The 23,797-nt window shown below is 38.9% G+C and overlaps 1 protein-coding gene and 1 long non-coding RNA gene across 4 annotated transcripts; one reads left to right on the top strand and one right to left on the bottom strand.

Annotated features, from left to right (window-relative positions):
• Positions 1-76: 76 nt before the first annotated feature.
• LOC119617434 lies at positions 77-6,846 on the top strand. The gene is made up of 2 exons (XR_005233679.1): positions 77-504; positions 6,513-6,846. It is a non-coding gene; the product is annotated as an uncharacterized LOC119617434 (long non-coding RNA).
• On the bottom strand, positions 1,084-22,249 carry si:ch211-236l14.4 (SITS-binding protein). Of its 3 annotated transcripts, XM_025006560.2 has the most exons (11): positions 21,991-22,249; positions 21,244-21,911; positions 19,733-19,904; positions 11,397-11,604; positions 11,149-11,299; positions 8,322-8,519; positions 7,375-7,643; positions 7,092-7,228; positions 6,497-6,618; positions 4,841-5,020; positions 1,084-4,693 (listed from the first exon to the last, which is right to left on the bottom strand). In XM_025006560.2, exons 2-11 carry the CDS (start codon positions 21,712-21,714, stop codon positions 4,520-4,522), a joined length of 2,082 nt encoding a protein of 693 aa, XP_024862328.1. In that variant the 5' UTR covers positions 21,715-21,911; positions 21,991-22,249; the 3' UTR covers positions 1,084-4,519. The 3 variants fall into 3 exon arrangements, 2 of the variants coding, with proteins under 2 accessions (XP_024862328.1, XP_017274480.1); XM_017418991.3 differs by having other exon boundaries at positions 21,244-22,249; XR_003039251.2 differs by lacking the exon at positions 1,084-4,693 and having other exon boundaries at positions 4,885-5,020; positions 7,096-7,228.
• Between the last annotated feature and the right edge of the window lie 1,548 nt (positions 22,250-23,797).

Below are 23,797 nucleotides of genomic sequence, written 5' to 3'. Positions count from 1 at the left end.
ATGAACATGGAGAAAATAATTGGAACACTGTTCGGTCATTAATGTTAGTTTAAGGGGGGGGGGGTCCTTAACCATAAAATGTCTGGAGGGAAGTTGGCCTTTGGGCTTTTAAATATTATTAAACTCATTGTTTCTGTGAAAATAAAAAGAATGATTCTGAATATGAGAGATCATCAGATGAAGGTCATTTCAGGTTTTCCCCAAATCAGTTCTCCAACCTTGGCTGAAAGAGTCTCGACTCAAGTCTCTCACACTGAAACTTCACCCCCCCACGAGCCGTGGAGCCACACTACGTCTTGTGAATTTTATCTGGCTGAGAGCAGCGCCCAGATTTCAAGAAGTGCCATATGAATCTAATAGTTAGGGCGAGAGTGTAAACAGAGAGGGCGAAGGGACCCTGCATGTCTGCGACCAGCTGCACCTGTCCAACTGCACTAAAGGAGCGGGGGACCGGGGACCGGGGCCCCAAGGTGGAGCTCAGCCAAGTGGCCGTAGGAGACGAAGGTAAGGAAGCTGAGGTTCTCCAAGAAGTTCTCGGAAGCTATAAATATCTTTTAGGAGGTTTAGGTGGTATTAGTGGAGTTGCCCACATGATCAGATACTTTCTGGCCTGAGGAATTAGAAAAGTCTTGCAGACTTTTAATCTCACTCATCACGGACAGATGAGTAGAAACAAACAGGAAGGAAACAGAAATTATAAGCTCTAATTTACTTTCATTGAGAAATCTGTTTATGTAACCTAAAGAACTAAAGGTGCAATTCAACCAGAAAAACTGAAAACCATGGAAAAATAAAACATTGACTCCTCAAAACTATATGACCAAATCAAAAATAAATACAAATAAACAACTTTGTAAGATCACAATATTTGTTACTGTTTATATATTTTCAGTTTTGCTCTCTTTAAATTAGTTCCTTAAGCAAATAAAAAATAAAAATTTCGGTACTTTTTGAAACAGATTTTTCTTTCTTTGATTTTTTTTTCTTTACTTATTTACTAAGCCAAAAAAATTCTAAAACACTGAAAAGGTATCAGGGAATGAGAAATAATTTTATCTAAAAAAACAACTCAAAATGTCACAAGGCTTTAAGAAAATGTAAACTTTATTGCAACTTTGTCATTCTACATTCTCTGATTTACAGAAGAGAAAAAAAAACATTCATAATGGCACAGTCATCGTACTTTTCTTGCTAATACTGCAACAATCCGGACTCTTGTCTCTGTCCGGATTTAGGAGTGGCACGTTATTTTTAAGGCATATTGTTTTGCAAGGAATAACACAAAAGAGCTTTTCCTGCAGTGTGTTTTTGAAAACTGTATATTTAGGCACTGACATAGGAACATTAAAAAAAAGGAAATTTCTCACAAAAAGGGGTGTGGAAAATCCCTGTGGGCTTCTCATACATTCTGCTCTTTGAGAGATTAAGACATCAGTGTGATCACAACATGCTACGTTGCACTAAGACATTAGGTGAACTGAAGTTTCATTAGACCTGAGTGTTTTAATCAATACAGTAAACAGTTAATTTTGTGGTGGAACTCGTTAAGAAACAAGTCTGTGTCAGAACTGCTGGCCGGTAAAGGTTCTTCTGCAAAAAATAAATTTCAAAAAATTAAAAAAATCAAAACAAAAAAAGCAATAGTGATAGAGAGCGAGTCGTATCCTGATTTATCTAAAAATGACCATTTTTCAGAGGGAGATTTTAAATATGATCACAGGATAAATCTCATCAGAGCATTAGGTCAAATAATGTCCTGGTTTAACCCTCCTACCAATGCAAAGAAAGCAACAAATGTGCGTGCAGACAGTCCAAAGAACAGCGAATCGATGGTTTTTACCACGTCTTATGAACTAGGGCTGCACAATATATAACAAAAATTTAATATAGCAGTATCAGTGTGTCTAATATTGACATTGCAAAGGATTAAAAAAAATGCAGACACAAACTGTATACAAAAACTACAAATTTGGACGCCCGCTCCTCTAATTATCCACAGCCGGCACATGGAGAGTGCTGTGAACATTTTAATGACATGAACATGTGGGTTTATTGCAACTGATATCATCGTTGCCATATTTAACACCAATACCATGAATTCATTTTTAAATATATTGTGCAGCCCTACTATAAACCACCTGCCACCCTTTAATTAACAGAAAACTGGTTTGGTTTCTTTTTGAACCAATGCATTTCGATCACAGCACTATTTCCATGCTCCACTCAGGTAATGTCCATTTGTGCTGGAAACAATCCAACTATCATCTAATCCTTGTACAGAACCAGTTTTTAGGCTTTGAACTGGGCTGGTTTTGGTTGAAATGCATAAAATGTGAACAAAATTGAAAAAAACTGAATCAAACCAGTTCTCTGTCAGATGAAAAGCTCCTTAAATTTCAAAACTGATCACCAATCAGTGCTGTGAACGGTTTAAGGTCAAACATTAATATGGCTCTTTAATTGACAGAATTTTCATATGAAGTCATTTCTGAAAAAAAGGAGTATTTTATTTAAATGTTTTAGTACATTTGGGGAAATGAGCTAGCTTACTAGCATGTTGTGAATCACAGTATTGTGCAAAAGTTGTAAACCATCCCTAACTTTTTTAGGCTTTTCTTTCAAGGAGCCAGACTTTCATGTAGTTATCGTCAGCTGATATGAAAGACAGGCAATCATGTAATTACATGTGTCTCTGTGCGTGTTTGTCTGCTAGCAAAATATCTCATGAATCACTGAATGGATTTCAATGAAACTCTCAGAAAGTAATCATTGCATGTAGATCTGCGACTAATTAACTTTTTAAGACAACCCAATTCAAGAGGGCCATCACAGCGAATCAACCTAATAGTTATAACTTAGTTATTTGTACAAATATTGAGCTAAGATTTGGTGTGGTAGTAGCTGAGAATCATGCCTAACACATACTCTGAGTGCTAACAGATCACGCAGGAACTTTCCCTAAGACTTTGGCATTTAAAGCAACAGATGATGTGCCTTCCTTCAGGGAACTCCACCATCATATTTTAATGTTTTGAGCAATAGCTCTTAATGCTTTCTGAAGTTCTTTTTATTTATTTATTTATTTTTTTTACTATTGACACTCATTTCAATATTTTTTTTTCTTGTATCTGACCCTGATCATGATTCTGCAGTGTGCTTAAAAAAGGAGAAAAAGTTAACAAATGAAGAATCAGGACTTCAAAACAAAACTAAACTAAACTAAACAAAAAATCATCAGATGAGCAAGATCTAAAAGTCACAATTTAAAAAAACCTTCAGCAAACACCTAACATAGCTCTTTGGCAATTATTTTGTTGGGCTATTATACTTATTTCATGTCTGTCCAAGACTTTGTTACAAACTTTGTTATGTTGGATCTTGGTAGCTTTAGGATGAACTCACTGCCTCCATATCACCAGTCTTTAACTGTACTCAAGTAGGGTGTTGGAGTTTTATATGAACAAGATACACCAGTGACACAATTTACAAAAAAATCACCAAAATAAGCAAATTTCCCCAAATGTGACTTTGAAACTTTCTATCCACTTGGTCGGCGTTGTCTTCTAGGCTCTCTTTATAACTTTATGTGGCTCCCAAGGAAGAGCATTTTAACACAACAACAGTTAGCAAGTCAAACATAAAATCAGTCATTTATAACCCCCAGCTACAGTAAGCTCTTGTAAAGGTCAAATTTGATCTAAACTTAAATAAATGCAAAGTTAAAACAACAGTAACTTGGGCTCAAGTTCTCTGGTGTACAGTACTACAATACAGTGGTGTAATCATCTCGAACTGCTTTACAAATATGTCCGATAGCGTGATGGGTTGTTGTGTAATGACTTTATAAAGCAGTGAGCAACAAGAATTTGAGGTACATTCATTTAACATCAGCCCCACAGCCTGATTGGTTCAAGTAAAAGCCTTTCTGATGAGTAAGCAAGACATCCACAGTGCATCTGTCCCCACTGGCAGCTTTCTGCGACGTAATTTCCTCCTATTAAGCGGTTCCCTCGAAAACAGCCTTTTCAAAAGTCTTCCTTTGTTTTTCCGTTTCTTCGTTTGGTCTTCTTGAGAGATTCTTTGAGCCGACATTGGGGCTTGCTTTGTTCCTCCTCATGAAGAGAGCCAGCAGCAACTATAAATTTTAAAGACTGTTGAAAGGCAGTATGTAAACACACAGATTTCTCAGGAACTATACAAAAAAACAGGTGAATTAATAAAAAAAAAAAAGTCCAGAAACAAATCAGCCGAGAGGTAAAACTGATTAACATTTTCTTTCTTTTAAAAAAGGAAGAAAAAAACCACTCAAAAAGAGAAAAATAAAAAGAAATTTTCAGCTTTAAAGTGCAAGTATTTGAAGTCTTTCTCAAGTGAGAACTTGAGAGAGTGTCCATGGTCTTTAGGGGGAAAAGTGCAAGTTGAGATCAGGACACTTTCAGAAAAGTTTTTTTTTTTTTTTAAGAATTTGATTCAGAACAGTAACAGTACAAGTCAGGTGATTCAGTGGATTAGTAAGGACTCAGCTTCTCCGTAAGAAAACAGCCACCTCCTCCAGAGGAACAGGATAGTCCTGCAGAAACGTCCCCCCATCAAACACCTGCGCATTCCGGCTGTCCTGCCACTGGAAGCCCCCGTCAGGTAAATAAATATCCCTCTGCACCGCCCCCTTCTCCACCACTGGCGCCACCAGGACCTGAAAATAGCAAAGTTGAAACAAATTTACAAGTCGGAGGTTGTGCGCCTTGTCAGAAAGACAATCAGGTCACCAACTGGATGCCAAGTACATCGGATGCTGAAAAGAGGAACCCGATCCTCCCCTGTGAGAACGCCATTAAGTCACCTCGTCTCCGATGAGAAACTGGTCATCGATGGTGAAAGTCATTGGGTCACTGGGGCTGAGCCACCACATTGGCCGGTAGATGGGGTTTCCCGTCAACTGCCACTCCTCTGCATATTTCTCTATCAGTGGAACCACATCCCTCTGGTGCTTTGCTATGTAGGTCCGAGTCAGGTTTAACACCTGGAGGGGGCCATAGATTGAAACATTTCATCATGGTTGCATATGTTTAAACTCCAATAATATTTTGATATTACTACCAAAGGTCAAAGAACACTGTTCCTGATCCAGACTCATGTTTTGAGGTGTTGGTTTGTAAGTTTTACCAGTGCTGTGGGTGACGGAAATGGAAGAATAAAATAAAAGAAATCAACAAGACAGTAATAATGGTGATTCAATGCTGGTCCATTAGCCCCCTTAATAAGGTCTGCAAAAGAAAACTGTGTCATCCTTTCACTTGGATGTGCTAATGGAACTTAAGAGCCGCTCTTTGTTTCTTCAGTGGGTTCAACGCTGTCCAAGTGTTTCTCCTGTCTCCCTCTGTCCAAATGACCTCAGCATTCCAAAAAGGGTCACATCCTCATCAGTGTCCCATGACAAAAACATAATTTGACCATGTCTATAAAAAATAAGTGCTTTCATGAAATGGGATTGAGCAAACCTTGAATACCAGCCCAGGTCTGAGTGGCTCTAATTGAGAAGCCAGGCGTGTGTGTGGGTTTCAGGTTGGGCTGCTATTCCATTCCGGCGAAGTCGTTTTTGTGGCCCATCTATGACAGACTAAAGTCTCACACATTCTAGAAATTAAGGTGCTCATTTCACCTACAGTAAAACTCATAAAAGAGCTATTTATCACGTGCTTCACAGCAGCCTGTTTTCCACTAAATGCCGGCTCAGGCTCACTTCATTTGACTTTATAAGCTGAAGGCTATGTTACATACCGAAATGGAAAACTTGCTGCTGTCAAATGTCTAGCTGTCCAAAAGCTCTATTTTTATCTTTGTCACGCAATACAAGTCACAACCAGTATTTTTTCCTTGCCTTCATTTCTGCTACACGTAAAAAAAATCCAGCTCATCGATCCCAGTCACATTTGTCCATCCTTATAATAAAGTATTTTTCCAAAACTTGTTCTCAGATTCATTAACATTCCAGCTGAAGTGGCCCTCGAGAGTAAGAGTGAGCCATAAATCTAAAATAGGGATTGTAATTCAAAACAGATGGACTTCTTAACCACAGGTGAATGAGACGAGGAAAGGCGGGAAGGGCAGAGGAGGGGTGAAAAGATCCGTCGTCCTCTCAAGAAACACAAACAGTTTTTAGGAACCTGACCTCGGGCACCTCATTGTCAAAAATATCAATATCTATTACTAGAAAATGTACACTTTGTTTTCCTGCTGAGTGCAATGAACAGTTCGTTCTGTGATTTCAAGTGGAGAGGATTTGGGTTTAGTTCTGCTTCCTCTGCAAGAACATCAGTGGGAACTGAACTGAAGACAGGTGGGTGGGTCAATAAACCACATCTTCAGTGTCATACGACCTCCCTCACTTCATTGTTCTCCTAAAGTCCTCACAAGTTCTTATGAAGAAGTCAGCTGTTGCAGCCTGCTGCTCTCTGATTGGTTGCGGACTTGTTGTTTGGTTTACGGTTGTGTTTACCTGCTCCTCTCCACAGACCCAGGGTGGCGTGTGGAAGCTGATAACTGGGAGGAAGGCTACGATCTCCAGCCAACGGATGAACAGCTCCAGATCTGTGACCAGGTCTCCAGACAGAGAGCCTCCTGAAAGGCAAAATACTCACGATGAAGGAAAGAAAAGTCATGGTTATAGAGCCATGGGCACTTCAAACTGTGATTGGCTGTTAAGATGAAGGAATTCAAATAAATCCAGAAACAGATTCTGGGACTTATGGTGTTGATTAGAAAGAATTGAGTCCCATGTTTTGTGTTCTGCAGATACAATTATAAAAGTGGACTACTGATCAATAAAACGACTTTCTCTTGATTATAGTCACTTGCCAATGTTTTAGTGAAACTGTAATCTACCATCTGTTTTCTTTGTTACTGACAGCTCTCTGTTTTCTGCACTTCAAAGTAAATACTTTTCTCACAGACAGGCTTTGAACCACCATCTGAGGAATTTCAAAAATCACAAGAATACACTTGATTTTTTCACCAGAAAAATAAATTGAAATATAAAAATAAACCATTAAGTTATCAAAATGGTAAAAAAAATGCATAGACTATTGTATTACCTACTGCATCAGGAATGAGGAAGTTGTATCCCAGCAGAGTATGGTGCAGCAAGGAGGGAATAATGGCTCTCAGTCCCATCGGACCCCAGTCAGACTGTAGGGGGGTCATCCTCACAAACACCGGCTTGTGGTTCGACCTGAGGAGCACAATAAATTGTGATAAATGTGTGAAAAATTAGGAAAGAAGCAAATTTAAGATATCATAATTAAGTAAATGAAACTTTCTGACAAACGGCCTCTTTGAGAAAACAGGCTCAAAGAATTTGGCGCTTGAGAGGATTACCGTGTTCCTGCAGTCACGATGGTGGAGTCTCCGATGCTGGTGGCCAGGTCAGCCAGGAGTTCGATGTACTTATCGCCACTCAGAGCCTGCGGTGGCCGCAGGGCCTGCTCCTCAAACAGATTCCCCTCGCCCCCCTCCAGCATGATGTACTCCATTCCTAAATGGGCCTGCAGGGATCCCACCCTGTCCAGGAACCAGCTCACTGCTGCTGGGTTTGTAAGGTTTAGCTTTACACAGAACTTTCCTCGCCACCGACTCATCACGGGGATCTGGATGGGAGGACAGCAGCACGAGAATATCACATTGAAGTACTTTTATGCTACAATAACAGGTGGAGTTATTCTGAAAGTACAGTTTAGTATTAGTGAACTTTTCATCTGAATCAGAGACAGTTCTGCACTTGAAATTACCAAGCAACCTGAACTAACAGCTGATGTGTATTATTAATCATCAGCAATTCTCATTTTGTTGTATTTCTAGAGTTTTACAGACTCAGCTTTAAATTTCCAGCAGTTAAGAAGGGACAAGGAATGGGGAGTTACTCCAGAGACTGCATTGTCTAATTAACAACAGTGTCTCTGTTGTTGAAGTCATACATTTATTTTTTCAAACAGTGATTTCCTTTTTCAAAAATATCAAACTTGAACAAACGCTGCAGGTTCAAACTATATTCTTAAGAGAATATCTGGTTTCATTTCAATGTCACTATAGTTTTCTTGTTGCTCGAAGGAACTATGATGAAGAACTTAAATGACATGAAATGTGTTTTAAATATTTAGATATATCAGAACTGAGATGATGTGAAGGATTTACACTCATAAGGAAGGCAGCTATGACCCAACAACTGCAAAGTAACTTTAAATTTAAGGGTCAAACTTTAAATATGCTGTATAATTTTTGGAGTTAAATATTTTGCATGGGGATTGTTTGTGCCTCCCCATCCTCACCAGCGTTCCCTGCGTGGCCGAGGGGAGACCGAGCCAGAAGGCCTCTGTGCCATCCATGAGGGAGGTGTGGAACTGCGTGGTGTCCACGCCCAGGAAAGGGGACAGGGTGATGGAAATGTTAAGAAGCTTGACAAGTGGGAGGTCCCTGGTCAGTCTCTTGGACATCCCTCTTTTCCTGTTGCTGAGGTAGTCATGGTCCTGCAGAACGACATGGGGATACAAGTCAACGTTCAGTTCAGTTTACAACACGTGGACACTTTGCATTGGAAACCTGCACTGTTGATGATATAACCTCAGTAGAATCCATTTAATGCGTTCAAATTCTCTAGGGTTCACATGTTAAGTCAAACAGAAATTTCAGATTACATAACTGAGGAACAAAACGTCTTAAGAACAAAGAGGCTGACCTCAGGAGGTGAAAGAGTTGTGGGAAGAAAATCGAGATTAGTACATGTTGTATAAGTTCTCAGGTTTGGGTTTCCAGATTTAAAAAGTGAGAAAAAAAGAAAAGAAGGATTTACCAAAAAGGCCAAATGTAGGTTGCATTTTATTTTCTAAACATACAAAAAAGGCAACTTTATTTAGCTTTTTTGCTTAAAAGGGTGTCAGACTAATGACTGACTGAAATTCTACACAGCCAAAAATAATAAGATCACAGTGCAGCTGATATTCTACTCGTTGTGTACTTACATTTTATTATCAACTTTATGTTCCCATTAAAGACTGTGTGACTTGTTTTATACAGCACTGTCTGAGAGAATTAAGATGATGTAGAGCAAATAAATTAACAACAATCGGTTAATATTTCTTTATGAATCAACAACCTTGAAATTCCAGGAAAGTCCTGTACGCTTAATGCAATCCATCAACTGTTATTCCTTCTGTTTCTCCTCCTTCTCTTTGTCCGCTCACACCTACTGAACTGGAAACGGGAACATGCTGTTACCATTGTGTGTTTACAGGACACTCTTTGTTGGACTCATTATGTGAAACTCCACCAGCCTTCTGCTCTGCTGCGGGACGCCTGGTCCGATCGCAGCATCCAGCTGGTGTCAGAATCACCTGCTCCAGTTAGTCTTGGCTGGGATCTCCTCGGACCCGATTCTTCACCGTCCTGCAGTTACCGCGCTCTGAGTAATCTGAGCTCTGTTAGAGGAGGATTTGTTTATTTTCTCACAACTATATTTGTTTTGTAATGAAACATTAGCAGATATTAACACGGATCCACTTCGTTGTGGATTTTTCCGAGCAGTTTGGAATAACTCTTGATAAATGTAAAACGATACCAGACCATAGCCCAAATAATATTTGTAGCTAAATTACCTGAAATCATACTAAATGAGCATGACCTTTTAGGTTTTATGATTTCATTCCTTTATTCTGCAGAGTGACCGATACTCTGAAACAACATGAAGGCAGAAAGACATTTTTATTTTCCTTCACTGTGCCATTTCTATAAACCTGTTCTCCCTCCTTTGTCCCCGCCTGTCATCAGTCTGAAGATCCACTTAAGTAAACTCTTTCATCTCTTGCCAGTTTTGTTCCTCTGTGCAATGAACCCTCACCAGCCTTATTCCCCAGACAATTAAATGGGAGAATTAAGAAACTGTATAGCAAGAAATGGCTTGCAGTGTATTGCATGAAATGGCCAAAAAAAAAACAAAAAAACAAGCCCTCACAAAATTCAAGCAAATAATAAGTGCATGTTTGCAATCGTTGATTGACATCAGCTTTAATGGGCACTTTAAAGCAATAATAAGGAATAAAACTGTAAAGTTGAAAATGGAGCATTCAGACAAGATTAAAGAATGACTAAATTCAGGTAGGTGAAGCACATATATAACTAAAATGTTCTGAACAAACATGCTTTTATGATGAAGGTAAAAGTCCTATCATTTGTGAAAAATGGACATACAGTGGTTGCAGAATTTAGAGTTTTTTTAAACAGGTTACAATATTTTAGTGATTTTAGGTATGAGAACGGTTCCTATCTTATTTAATCTTATCTTGAAAATCATTATTCACACTTTTGTTTATTTACTTACTTATTTTAGTTTAGATTATTACATAATGCTCTTTTTAAAAACTTGTTTTAACAATCATCTCCAGATAGTACAAATTGAAGAATACACGTCATTCCTATTTTAAAGTCTCTGTATTGGTTACCAAGTACTTTTAGATTTTGTTTTAAGGGGCTTTTTGGTCAAGCTCTTCAGGGTATGTATGTACATTTCAACTCAGACCCCCAGGTCATCTAAGTAGAGATTAACATCTCCTTGAACCAAATTAAAAACTGTTGTTATTGCATTTTTCAAGCAGTTGTACGTCAACTCTGGAATAAGCTTCCTTATGTTTTCTAGCAAACAGTGTTGATTCTTATCAAAAGAAGCAGTTTTTTAATCGGTGAAACTTCTATTAAGACAGAATTTATTTTTATGAAATCAAGCTGTTTTTTTTTCTCCAATCTTTTCTACAGTCTATAGTATTATTGTGATCAAGTTGTTTTGGTACTAGCTTTTAGCAACTTTAATGAGATTAAAGTTTTGCCTTGCTCACCAGCTATCTGTCTCTCATTTTCAAATAAAACTGAAGATTTTATCTTTCCCTGATGTTGAAGCCTGTACAAAAATAATGATGATGCATTTAGGGGAAGCAACTATACTATACTTGTACTATTTAAACTATAAAAGGAAACCAGAAAGCTTGCTAGGTAAAAAAACAAAAAAACGTCTTTGTTAGTAAAGTATTTAACAAACTAAAGCTAAAACTGCACTTAGACTTTAATGCCTGGAAGAAGACACAGTACAGTTCAGTGGACAGCATGTACCATATCTGAGAGGAGGGTGGTGGAATGTTCATTGAGGCTGATGATTCCCTCCCCCAGCTGATGTCTCTTCAGACGATTAGAGAAGGTTCTCAGCTCCCTCTCCACCTTCGGCCCTGAATCCACGTTAGCGAGCAGCTTCCAAAACGGCAGCCTGCAGGGCACACACGAGCCTAAATCAGGACCTATTCATGACTCACCAGTGGGAGAAAGCTCCAACCTCGTCTTATCTCGATCTACTCTGAACTCACCACAGTGTTTTCATGTTCGGCAGCTCTCGGCTGTGCTCCGAGAGCTGTTGCACCGCTTCCTGGTGAGCGCCCCTGACATTGTGGGCCACACACACAGTGTACTGAAGGGGAAGACGCTCCATACTAGGCAGTGACTTCAGACAGAATTGCTGTCTGCTGTCCACCCCGAGCTGCACAGGATTATCAGGTGATACAAGCACGGCGACTCCTGCAGGGTGGGAAGCAGACAGGACAGGGGCCGTTAGTTTACTGCATCAGACTTGTCAGAAACAAACAGAATGCTTTGAGGAATTTTGGCAGACAAATACTGTAAAATCAAATCTCAGAGTAAAAAAAAAACAAACTGATGCAAGAGAAGCACAAAATCTTTATCTGTCAGTCCTAATGATTATCTAAGCAATAAACTATAAGTAGTGCAAGTAAGATTCCACTTATATGACACTGAGTGCGAGTGTTACTGAGACCAGGATGAAGTGTTGTGGGAGGCAGAGGCAGTGTCAGCTGATATTGCTCCACTCAGATGTAAGAAAAACACTCTCTAGAATGAGATGTTCCCGTGTTGTGTGAGTTTGGCAGCAGGTTGCGCACCAATGAGAGAAGAGCCAGGTAGTCAGGAAACATGGGTTTGCATTTGATCACTGAAACCCGAGGACCGTCCTCTCCGTCCCTCGTACAGAAAACAATAACACCTGCCACGAAGTGAGTCAACTTAAACCTCCTGAAACCCTCCAGCTGGAAGTCTTCCTGTGAGCATTTACAGGTCTCGAGAATTGAAATAACCCAATTATGCGTATCAGAAAATTGCGTCCTCAGATGCAGTTGCCCTGCGAGGAATGCCTCGTCCCTCTCATGTTACCCTTACCCTCACCACTTCCAGACTCCCACCTTCTCCCTCGTAGCTTTAACTACTCTCTCTTCCCCTCCGTTCCGTCCAGCTATGCCGTCATTCCCATCTAAGGTCAGTAAAATCCAAGCAGAGCTGTTAACCCTGACTCTCATCATGACCCTCGGTTTGAGTGTTTTCACAAGCCGCTCAAAGCTCTCAAACTGAGGATTTGAGGTTTTGAAGCTGATCTCCGAACAGATTAAACTGTCTGAGAAGCTGGTGAAAGCTCGGTTGGCTCTCTCTGGTTTCAATGTGCTCACTGTTCTCATGCAGGCAGCGTGCTCATGTACCGGTTTATAATCAGATTAATCAGAGATCAATATTTATGTGCTGCATAAAGCCAATGAAAAGCCTTCAGCCTGAAACTAATTCTCACGTGTTTGCAACGGATAATGTCAAACAGATACTGGTAACACCTCAGCTGCTTCTCACAAGGTATTAAGTCACCGCCTCACTGCTTTTTACAGATACGTGTGGTAAATACACAACTGTAAATGTAGAATTTTACTATCAGAAACCCTGTTCCATGTGTGATGTGCATTTTATAATGCCAAGCCTTGTCATTTACAAGATAAAAATATAAAATACTGCACAGAGCATTGCTAATTTATTCTGTAATAAAACAAATATGTACAGTACAGTGGAGTTGAAAGTGGGTCAGTGGAGAAACTGTTATACGTTTACAGAAAGAAATGAAACATAAGCAGTGGAAATAAAAACCACGAGAGTAAACCAGACACCAAACAGCCTCACAGAATGTTGTGAGATACATCAAGCTGCATGAAAACACGCATCCAGGATGGAAAAGTATAGTGTGAAATTGCAGCGATGACTTCCAAAGATTTTATTTTTTCCGTTTGGAAATAATGCAACAAAGCCTCAAATAAATGGGACAAAACTTCCTGCTGTTTCTCCCTCCTTATCTTCAAAGTTATACTAAATCTTGTTTCATGTGTTTATGCAGCTCTACCCACTTTGCGTGTAGTGGGATGCCTTTTTGCTGTCTAAGCATGACTCTATAAGCCTTGTGCTTAGTAAGACACAAACATTGCCTCTCTAATTGTGCATACCGCACAAGAGTGGGATCATTTAAATAAAATCATGCAGGTTTGAGGTATAAAGTTACAGCCGAGGTGGGATACCGAGAGAAAGCAAAAAAGGGGGCGACCCTATTTTTAGGACAATTATTTTAAAGTTCCAAGTATCTCGTAAAACATTTTCCAGTCACTGTGAGAGGGTGAAATTATAAGCCCCACTAAAAGTATCCTCTCACCTTTAACAGGGCAGCAGCAGCAGCGTTTTGAGGGCGGATTTGAGTGATTTGACACACACATTCCTCGATTTTACAATGGCAGAGCGAAAGCACAAATCAAATAACTTTCACGCTCACGTAGAGAACCAGGCACTTCCTCACACACACACACGTACCCCTTCTTTAATGGGAAACTGCAGACATGCAGGACTTATAGGACCATAAAGGTTTGACACTTTCTTCTCTCAGTCTGAAGTGAATATTTGGAGGTGGTGGCGGAGCATTATCTCGGAGGTCTGAAAGGTTTTAATGTGGCATCTATAGGATCTCTGAAAGAGGCTGGTCTGGAGGAAAATGTTACAACCTTAAGGCCTTGCTGCTGCGGACCAGATGGGCTGCACTCCCTTACCTGTCATATTTACTCTGTTATTTATGACGCACACTTTTACAGACCTGACTGAGGTTATACAAGTGTGCAGTGAAACATTCTGTGTGTGTGTGTGTGTGTGTGTGTGTGTGTGTTTAAGCATGTATTTCCTTAACAATGGAAATTTAGTTTCTGTGCCAAACCTCAAATAATGCATTGCCACAAAAATGAGATCTTGCCATGTTAGTAAATTTCCATATTCACTGACTGAACAAGTAATGAAAGACTAAAGAGGATATTTTTTTTTCTTTTTGCTCTTTCATCACTTCTTATTCTTGTTGCATTGGTTTTGTGAAAATATCCCTTTGAGTAAATTTGATTTAAAAAATGCATAATCTTTGGTTTTGTCAAACTAATCAGAATCATTCTAAGCTGACGAAATCAGCACACTACTTAATTAATGTGTTTGACTTCGACAAATTACAGACCAAGCAGTCCTTGAAGAAATGTGTATTGCCTTTTGCTGAGACGGGACAGGATTATAGCTGTTTCAGTGAAACACTGAAAATAATATTATGTGTGATGTGTTAACACTCAAAGTTTTCTGTAAAATTACAGCCATTTTGTGCTTTCTAAGTCTGATCAGCTGTGGTGGCTGTCTTGAATTGGGGCAAGTCAAAATGTTAATCATTAAAATCTGCCCAGTGGTTCATGAAATAATTTGCTAACACTACAGACAAATGAGCAAACACACACGCACACACAGGCAAAACCATTATTGCTGCTTCGCCCTCAATAATCAAAAGGTTTTGCTAAAGGTTGTGATATCCTCAGAAGGAAAAAAGAAACTGATCTAAACAATGTCACATCGTGTGCTTATGAATGGGGCTTTGGTTTACTTTAACTCCACCAGAGAACAGAACAGCTACAGTAAAACTCTTCTGAAAAAGTAATTCATTAATGTCCCTTCCTTGTTATGCTCGATGAAAATATAAGGTGGTCAGCTGGAAACATTACTGAGGGATGTTCATACAGTAGCTCCCTCAGTTCACTTTAGACAAAGCTTCTATTGGCGGAGCGAGAAATTCTTCAAGTGTTTTACGTCTAACTGGTCTGACAGTGTCAGTGCATATTGCCCACAGCACTGCATAAAAGTTGAGCGATTCTTAGCTAAATATCAGTCAAACTGACAGAGTTACAGACGTCTTTGTGTTAGTTGTGTAGGCCATCTTGGATCCGAAAAACTCCATAACTTGATGACCTCTTGAGAGTTTCAGTAAAATCTGTCTTGAGACATGGTTCATGAGACATTTACCTAAAAGACAGAAAAGTACCCCCCCCCNCACACACACACACACACACACACACACACCACACACACACCACACACGCAAAAATACAGGCATTTACATGATCGCCCGCCTTGTTTCCCACCTTACCTTCATAAATCACCTGTTAATAATATTCCAAAGGCTGTAAATATTATTTTAAAAAATGTATTGTCAAAAAAACCTAGACTTGATTAAATTAAGTCTGAAATCTATAGTAACTTAAACTTGAATCTTTAGAAAACATGAGAAAGTCTCAGTTTTTCAGCCATCATGACCGGGGGAACGTTTGTTAAAAAGCAAACATTATTGTAACAAGTGAATGAAAGGTTTTATAAAACAATTAAAAAAAACAAAAGCATATTTGCTGCTTAATATTTTATTCAAGATCAGTGTGATGAATAATTCTGTACAAGTAATTATTGCCCACTACTGAAAAGCAAAGGCAGACGACAATGTTTCTGGCCATGTTTTGATGAGTGGGGTTGTGTTAGTGCATCTGTCTGTTTCAGTATATCTTATAAACCACTGAACAGATGTTATTAAAACTTGCAGAAAGTAATCATTGAATGCATAACTGCTTAACTTTTGAAGCCTGATTCAAGATGGCTGCTACATCCAAAACACAAAAATGTTCATAACTCAGTCAGTTATACAAATATTTACCTAAAATTTGATGGGATTGTAGATGAGAGTCACTCACAACAAAAACTTTGAGCATATCTCACATGAGATCACATATGAAGTTATTTTTAAGATTTGACCAAAAACGGCTACGACTCCATTGTTTATTCTTTTTCCAGTCATTTATGTGCAAGTAAAATAAAACAAATAAAATCATGTTAAATGAAATGATCAGTTTTGATAAAGCCTTGTTTGAGGAAAGGGTTTTGAAACGAACTAATCCTTTCTTCAAGGCTCAGCTGTGTTTGTATGGCTAAAGACAGGTGGAGCTGCAACGGTTCCTCCAGTTGGCAACATTCTCAAATGTCACTCTGCTGCACACTCGCAAATATTCTGTCTCCGGTCTTTCAGCTTCATTTCAACACTTCCCACCTTCTTGATTCTGTCTGATTTCAACTGTGCCACATGTTTGCTGCCATTTGCTTTACGACTCTATAAGTTTCGACTTGTCTCTCCTAACTCCCAGAAGCCCTCTTAGATTGACAATGTCAATCCCCAGAAGTCCCCGGCACAGTTCTAATGTGCTCCTCTGACTAACGAGAGTAAGTGAAGACAGGTCACATGCGCACACCTCGTGTACAACGGTCAAGAGGTTCAAGCAGCTGTTCTAATATTATATTAAAAACTGCACCATGTTTGTTCCCTTAAAGCAGGTTCAGGAGGAAAGACGGCGACACAGCTCTGAAGGAGGCCGAGATCAGAGGCGCATTCATCATTAATAACCTTCACCAGAACCACAAACACATGTGCTGACTAGTTTTGGAGTTCTGCATTCCCTCAATCTGGTTTTGCTAAAACATTTATATGAAATTTTTTTACTTATTCAAATAAAATCAAAATAAAGGAGAGATTTATTTGCTTTTTTAAAAACTCTTTCAGAATTTAGGAATTTAGCTGGAGAACCACAACATCTTTATGAGAAAATTAATTAATTAATCCATAATAATGTCTTAAATCTGGATTTCTTAGGCTCAAAATCTCAAAGGAAACAAACACCACTTTTTATTGATGAAAAATAAACGTTTTCTGAACAGTTCAATGAAATATAATAATAATTTTAACCACAAATCACCATGAAATTACATAAATATGTTTAATTTAACTTTGTCCCAATTTAACTTTCTGTGAAGAACTTTAAATGCTAAACCAGAGTTGCTTTATTTATTGAACATGAAAAATAAAAACTAACAAAACCACAACACCATATTATACTGTGCTCATATAAGTGTTTTTTTATGATGCTAAAATTGTTTTTGTCTCACTGTTAATAAAGATTATAACAGGTATTTTTCTATAGTCAGATTAGAATTTGATGTTCAAGAACATTTTTTCTGACATAATGTTTAAATGATAATGAGAACTTTTTCTAATCTAGTCTCATAAACTTTATTTTTCTTCTTACTTATAAAAGAGTTTTATAAATGATTGCAATGATTCTGTTTGGCTTATAAATTAACCTTTATTGGGAATATTTATCTAGTGGCCTGCTGTTTGGAACAGTAGCTGCCATATTACCTTCATAAAATATTTACTGAAATGCATTTTTGTTGCACGTTCAATTTTTAAATCAGTTTATCAGCAGTGGTGCAGAAACACTGGCTCTGACGATCCATCTGTAATAACCAGTAAATGAAGTGCAAAAATCTTGTTAGCTTTTCAACTCAAAGGATAAGATTATTAATAATATTATTATATTGGTATTGATCACACAGAGGTGGTGAAAATATGTGTGACTGAGGAAGAGGTCATGTCATTTTGACACACAAATAGGATTTCTAGTCTTGTAAATCTATCTTTCTATGACAATATTGAAACTATTATTACAACATGAGGTGTTCTGGATTTATCTCTCAGGCACCTTGTCATCTAAGGTCCTCAATGAAGGTTTGTGTACCATTCATAGACTGTGTTGATGCTGTTATGATTATATTTATATGCCTCTATGTACTTCTATCATAAATCCATCCATTTTCTTTACCATAGAGACAAACGAGACAAACAATCATTACATTCACACTCACACCTAAGAAAAATTTTAGAGTTATCATAAATAATACCTTTGTTAATAGAAAATATGCCGTTTTCTTTAGTGTGTGCACTCCACTCGATGACGATTTATTGTCTGACTGTGAGCTGAGGAGTTGAGGAACTTGCTTAGATTATGTTTTGTATTGTGTAACCATAAGCATGTACATATAGTTTAACTCCGGTATTTCTGTATATTTTATTAAGTCCTGAAAGTTATAAGATTCAGAGAGCCAGATGAAGATATCCTAATATTTCTAATTCAGATATGATGGTAAATATATCCATATTTGTGCCCAAACAAGCATGGTTGACATTACAGAGCATCAGATTGCCGTGTTTGGGTTAATAAACTGAAGATTACGTGGAAACATTCACACTGTCACTCCTTTTGGAATCACATCTCGTCTGTGTGAGTGTGTTTTTCTTTTTGTATTAATTTTTTTCCTGTGTAAAGCTCACCTGAGAAACAAAAGGCTGTAAAGTCGTGATAATCACTCTCCTATATTTTCACAAGAAAGGGGATTAAAGTCATGTGACCCTCCTGGTAAGCCTGCTGCAGTTATGTAACATAATGTTCATGTGTTTGTTTCTGTCAGAAGATGTGAGACGCTTCTGTCAGGTCAGATCAGTGGATTGTTTTTGTCCTGCGTTCCTCCGCAGATGTTTAGGTTTTAGTTTTGAACACACACCTATGACACACAGACAGGCAAACAGATTTTCAAAAAAAAAAAAGTTAAAATCTCTGTTTGCAAAACATTTTCTCTATTTCCATTAAAATTGGGAAACTTAAATGGAAACAACACAAAAAAGAACAAATTGGTAATTTAATTCTAACAAAATTTGCAGTTTTTCTGACAACTTTGACATCCAAACATCATTCAGAAATGAAGAGGCAGAACTGTAGTGATTTTTATATAACTGTACTTTTTCACTTAACTTTAAATCAAATTGATCTTCTGTAAGTTGTTTGTTAAGCTTTATAATATTAATTTCATATCAAAGTCTTTGAAGAATAAATATCTATTCATAAAAGCAGCAGCCCAGAAGGCAAGCAGCAGATTAAGACAAGTCAAGAGTCCAAAGTTTGTGAGATTAAAGCTGCATTTGCCACAAACACACACACACACACACTGTACACATTCCTCATCAGTCACATTAACTATTCACATCCTCTGGTGTGTTCCCTCTTTGCCTCCCAGGATAAAATCTAACACCCCCCAAAATAACCTGGAGACTTAAACAAGACAGCGGGGCTCTCATTCAAACAGCCCTTTATTTAGAGACAAAAAGCAATTACACCCGTTCTTTAGAGTTAATTTAAGATGCTAAAGGTGGTTTGTTTTCCTTTGAGGTGTAATCTGAATTAATCAACCGAGAGGCCGCAGACAGATTTCCACAGACAGTATCGTATTACGCTCTATTTGTAGGGCGGCCGCTGCACCAGGTCAGTATTGTGGTTTGGAGGTGCCGTCTCTTGAGCCTTTTTTTTTCCAAGTTCAAACACAAACAAACACATGTGGGGTTAAAGAGGTATGAAAACATAAGAGTGTCCATGGGACTTCCCTCACAGCCTGGGATTCACACTGCACATTGTATACCCACTGATGCGGGGTCAGATTTCCACAACCCTTGTTAGAAACAGCTGACCCCGTGTCATGTTACACATTAGAAAACACCTCTCTATTTGTGTGTGTGTGTAGAGGAGAGCTGTAGCTCCGCTCTTCCAAAGCAGAACTCCTGCAATTAGCATCAGCAGATAGTAAATGATCTGTCCCATCAGTGGCACCTTACCGGACGAGCCCAGGAAGTAGCGTTCCAAAGGAGAGCCGAATCCAGAGGGAGTGTCCTTCAGATCGCTGATAATGAAGGGCTGCATTGTGGTGTTTTGATCATTTATTGGCCAGGTTTGACCGCGGACACTGGCTCCGCCGTACCAGGACACATTAGCCATGGAGAAGCAGTCCTGACAGAAAAATACATACACACACATGCAGTGAAAAACAACAAAACATAGAGAGCAGAATGCCCAAGACTGGATTACAAAAAGAGACGGAAAAAAGACTGAAGAGTATTTTAGAGTAAAATAAAATATGAAATAAGTGAAACTGTTTGCGTCGAGATAAAGGCCTAGCATTCCTTAAAGAACTGCATATTACCTGCCACCTTTCATGGCAGAGTTTTTGACTAAAATCATTTTATGACAGAGTTGTAGTCGTTTTGGTCGGACCTTGAAAATAGCATTGTGCTTACAAATTCTCACATTCAGAGTTTGTGTTGTGAATGACTCTCAGCTACTACCGCAACAAATTTCAATTCAATATGTGTAAAACTGACTAAAATCTGAAGATATAAAGATGAAGTGACATGAGTGGAAAAGTGAAGCGTGAAAGTGCTGTGTTCTGCTGGTACATGAGGCTGTCGATAAAAAGCACGATACTCAGGAGGGATTGAGTGATGGGGGGGTTTCTAAGAGAAAGCTCCTCTGAGAAATGCTCAAACTGGGAGTTCAATTATTGCGTGTCAGCAAATCTGAGCTCTGCTGACAACAGATCACCTGAGAGGCTCCGGAGCAGGATTTTGAAAATGAGGACAATAAAAAAGGCGACTTGGGTATGGAGGGATTTGCTGTGAGCCACATGACAAGTAGTTGCGGCCAGGAATGTTTCAGTGGAGAGGGATTACCCCCACAAAAGTCGCAATAATTAAGTGCCTTTGATAATTAAAGGGGTGAGGGGGTGTTACAGTAAGTAGCCTACTGTGCATGTAAAAATGTTTGGGAAAAAAAAGTTTAACAAAACACTTTAGAAATTACATGTTTCAAACATTACCGATGTTAGCAGCTCAGTAAATCCCAAAACAGTCAAATTTCTCCTAATTTTAAAAGGATGTTGTGACTAATTAGACTAATTAGATGTCAAAATGCCAAACCACAAGAAATAATAGAAATTGCTGCATAATTCAGAGCCTAAACAGAGCAATTTTATAGATTATAGGCACACAACTGAAAAACAAACAAAAAAAGAAGCACAAATTTAAAACAAATCCAATTGGAAAGGATTATTTTGTGTATCATCCCAATGTAAAGTTTCATGGTTTAGGAATTTTAAAAGGCTGAAATTAGGTAACCCAAAATTAGTTTTAAACTGGTGTAAAGCAAATACAATTTGAATGAGAAAAAATATATATATTAGGAGCAAAATCATCAATATTTACACCTTAACAGAAAGCAAATTGAAAAACAAAAACCGATCAAAGCATAAAAGATTAAAACTATTGGGTTTTACACACAGATTCTGTTTTACCTTCAGCTCCACATCACAGTGCACCGGCGTCCAGGTCATGCTGTAGCACTCTGTCTCCGTCTCCTCGTTCACCTCCAGCGAGATCTTCACCTCGGCCACCGAGTCCCACGTGTAGCAGAACTCGGTTTTATTAAGCCAGCACAGGTTCCTCACGAAGGGAACCTCGATGTCGGGGTTCCCCACGTTGCCCACGTCTATCTCCACGTAGGTCATGTCCTCCGTCAGAGTCTGGATGACCAGCGAGTGGGTCCTTCTCTCCCAGATCAGTCCGCTCAGACTCCCCCTGAGGATCCAGTTTTTGTTGGGCTGGTCCACCACTTGCCAGTATATGATCCCGATGGTCATCACAAAGAAGACGGCCACCCCTAGACAGGCTATAGCTCCTTTCCAGGTTTCGTTCATCTCCTTCAGTCCCGTATCCCATGTTACCTCTGGGATGGGACTCGGGTTCCTATTTCGAGCGTGAGGCATTTTTCCTTTTTTTTTTTTTTAGATCACCAAAAAATCAAACACAAAAACTTCCTGCAGAAACTCCTGAGAGTCAAAAATCTCTGCTGCTTCATCATGTCATGGTGTTTTCACTGAGGCTGTGTGTGTAAACCACTGTAAACCACTACTCTTTACTCTCCTGTTGTTCTTTTGCGCGTAATTGTGCCAGCGACAGAGACCTGTCACGTGAAGAAAGCTGTAAGAAAAAAATGGATCCCAGCGAGGAAATGAAAGAGCATGAATGAATAGTTGACTTACCGCATACTGCCGTTGTTTTTAAAAAGAGTTAGAAACTGCATTGGCTCCAGTAAGCTCGTGAGCAGCCCAAAGAGCCGGGTTTGGCAGCAGCGTCTACGAATAGCTCCTAAGACGCTGCCTTGCCTGCCCTGCACTTTCTGACGTAACGCCGGAGGTTTTTCTTTTTTTCTTTTTTTTTCGGGGGAAAGGTGGAGAGAGGAAAATGGGGGATCAAAAGGGGGTTTCGTGGAGTCTTGGAGTTGCCCGCCTGGGGTGAGAAAGCCGCGGACATCCTGAGGGAGGGACTCCCCTTCTCATCCTTACGCGTGCGCAAATTCCTTTCCTGCGCTCACCGTGCGTAAAAACACCCCAGAGTTGTCATATAGTAGTTTGGGAGACAGCAGAGTGGCCTCAATTAAATATGATAAGGTTAGGGCACTTGCCTTGTTTCTTTCACATTGGATCCTGTGATGGGTAACAATGCAGGTGCTGTTAAAATCCACATAAACTGTCCCTGTGAAAGTCCCATTTTAGGAGTGTTAATCAAATCTGTTGGGAATTAAAATACATTTCAGTTATACATTTTTCTATTTGTCAACTGTTTGCACAAAGACAGAAAAAATAGGTTTGATCCTTATGCTCTGACAATTTTATGCAGTTATATATAAAAGATTAAATGACTGACCTTGTAAGCCAACATTGGAAGAAAAAACTCATTTGATAATAGATAAAATTCAAATTCTTGTTTTGCTAGGATAACTATGAACTGTAATGTAGCTAAATGCAATCTGCAACTATCGCCCAGGCTTTGCCCTTGAAATGATCTGAATTTGTAAGACAAGCTTTGTCCCACATGCAACATATCATTTAGTCAGAGCAACTCAAAGTATCTAAAATGTTATGCAGGCTTGTTTACTGTGTGCTGAGTTTATTATTTCCAAACCCGGCTTAGAGATGTTTTGGCTTATATAGGGGGGAAAAAAACTGCAATAAAATGATCATGAAACATCCAAAAAGTATCTGAGGTTATGTCAGGGTGTATAGTCATGTATCCTAATACACAGAATCAAAGACTGTGTGATATTTGCCATCTTGGAGTTGTGTGCAAAAGGATAAAAATGTTGTTTATTAGTGGCTGAAAGAGAGCAGACGATGGTGTGATTTTTCAAAAGTGGCATTAGGACCGTCAACATCTATTGTGTCAAGAGGTGTAATGTCAATTTAGTGCAAAATATTCACCTGTACTGTTCATAACTTACGTGTGCAGAGTCAAAGCATGAAATCAGACAACAAAAGAATACAACCATATACTTTGTCCTAACTTTCTGTAATTTAAATTAAACACTTGAACAATGTTGTTATGTTTGTAGTTTGAGGTCTTCAGTGGTTCCGTGCACCAGATACCCTTAGAGTGTCGGCTGACATACCTTGAAGATCAGTTCCCCCTGTCCCTGTTTATGCATTTCAGCCCCCCGATCCATCACATAACTCTTGCAGGGGCAGAGACATTGGATAAGGCTGTGGGAACCTGTGTGAGCACTTAATCTAAACACCATATTCCAACTGCTGTTGATTAAAAAGAAAGAAGACTGAACATCTTTGCAGGACTAAAATATTGCAATGCTGATAGAATAAGTTTTTGTGCGTATTTCCTACAAGAAACAGTGATGCTTTTATCTGCACAAAGTTGTTTTAGCATGAAAGACAGAGAGGAGAGACACAAGTCAGTCCACAGTCAGTTAGTGTGTAACTTGTCATGTGATGAAGGCTCGATTATAGTGAATGAATGTAGCAAGTGTTCAGCATCTTTGGTTACATTTTTAAGCCA

The sequence above is a fragment of the Kryptolebias marmoratus genome, linkage group LG11 (assembly GCF_001649575.2).
Source record: "Kryptolebias marmoratus isolate JLee-2015 linkage group LG11, ASM164957v2, whole genome shotgun sequence".
Lineage (NCBI taxonomy): Eukaryota > Metazoa > Chordata > Actinopteri > Cyprinodontiformes > Rivulidae > Kryptolebias > Kryptolebias marmoratus.
The sequence above is the reverse complement of the archived record's forward strand: the minus strand, read 5'-3'. Positions and strand labels throughout refer to the sequence as shown.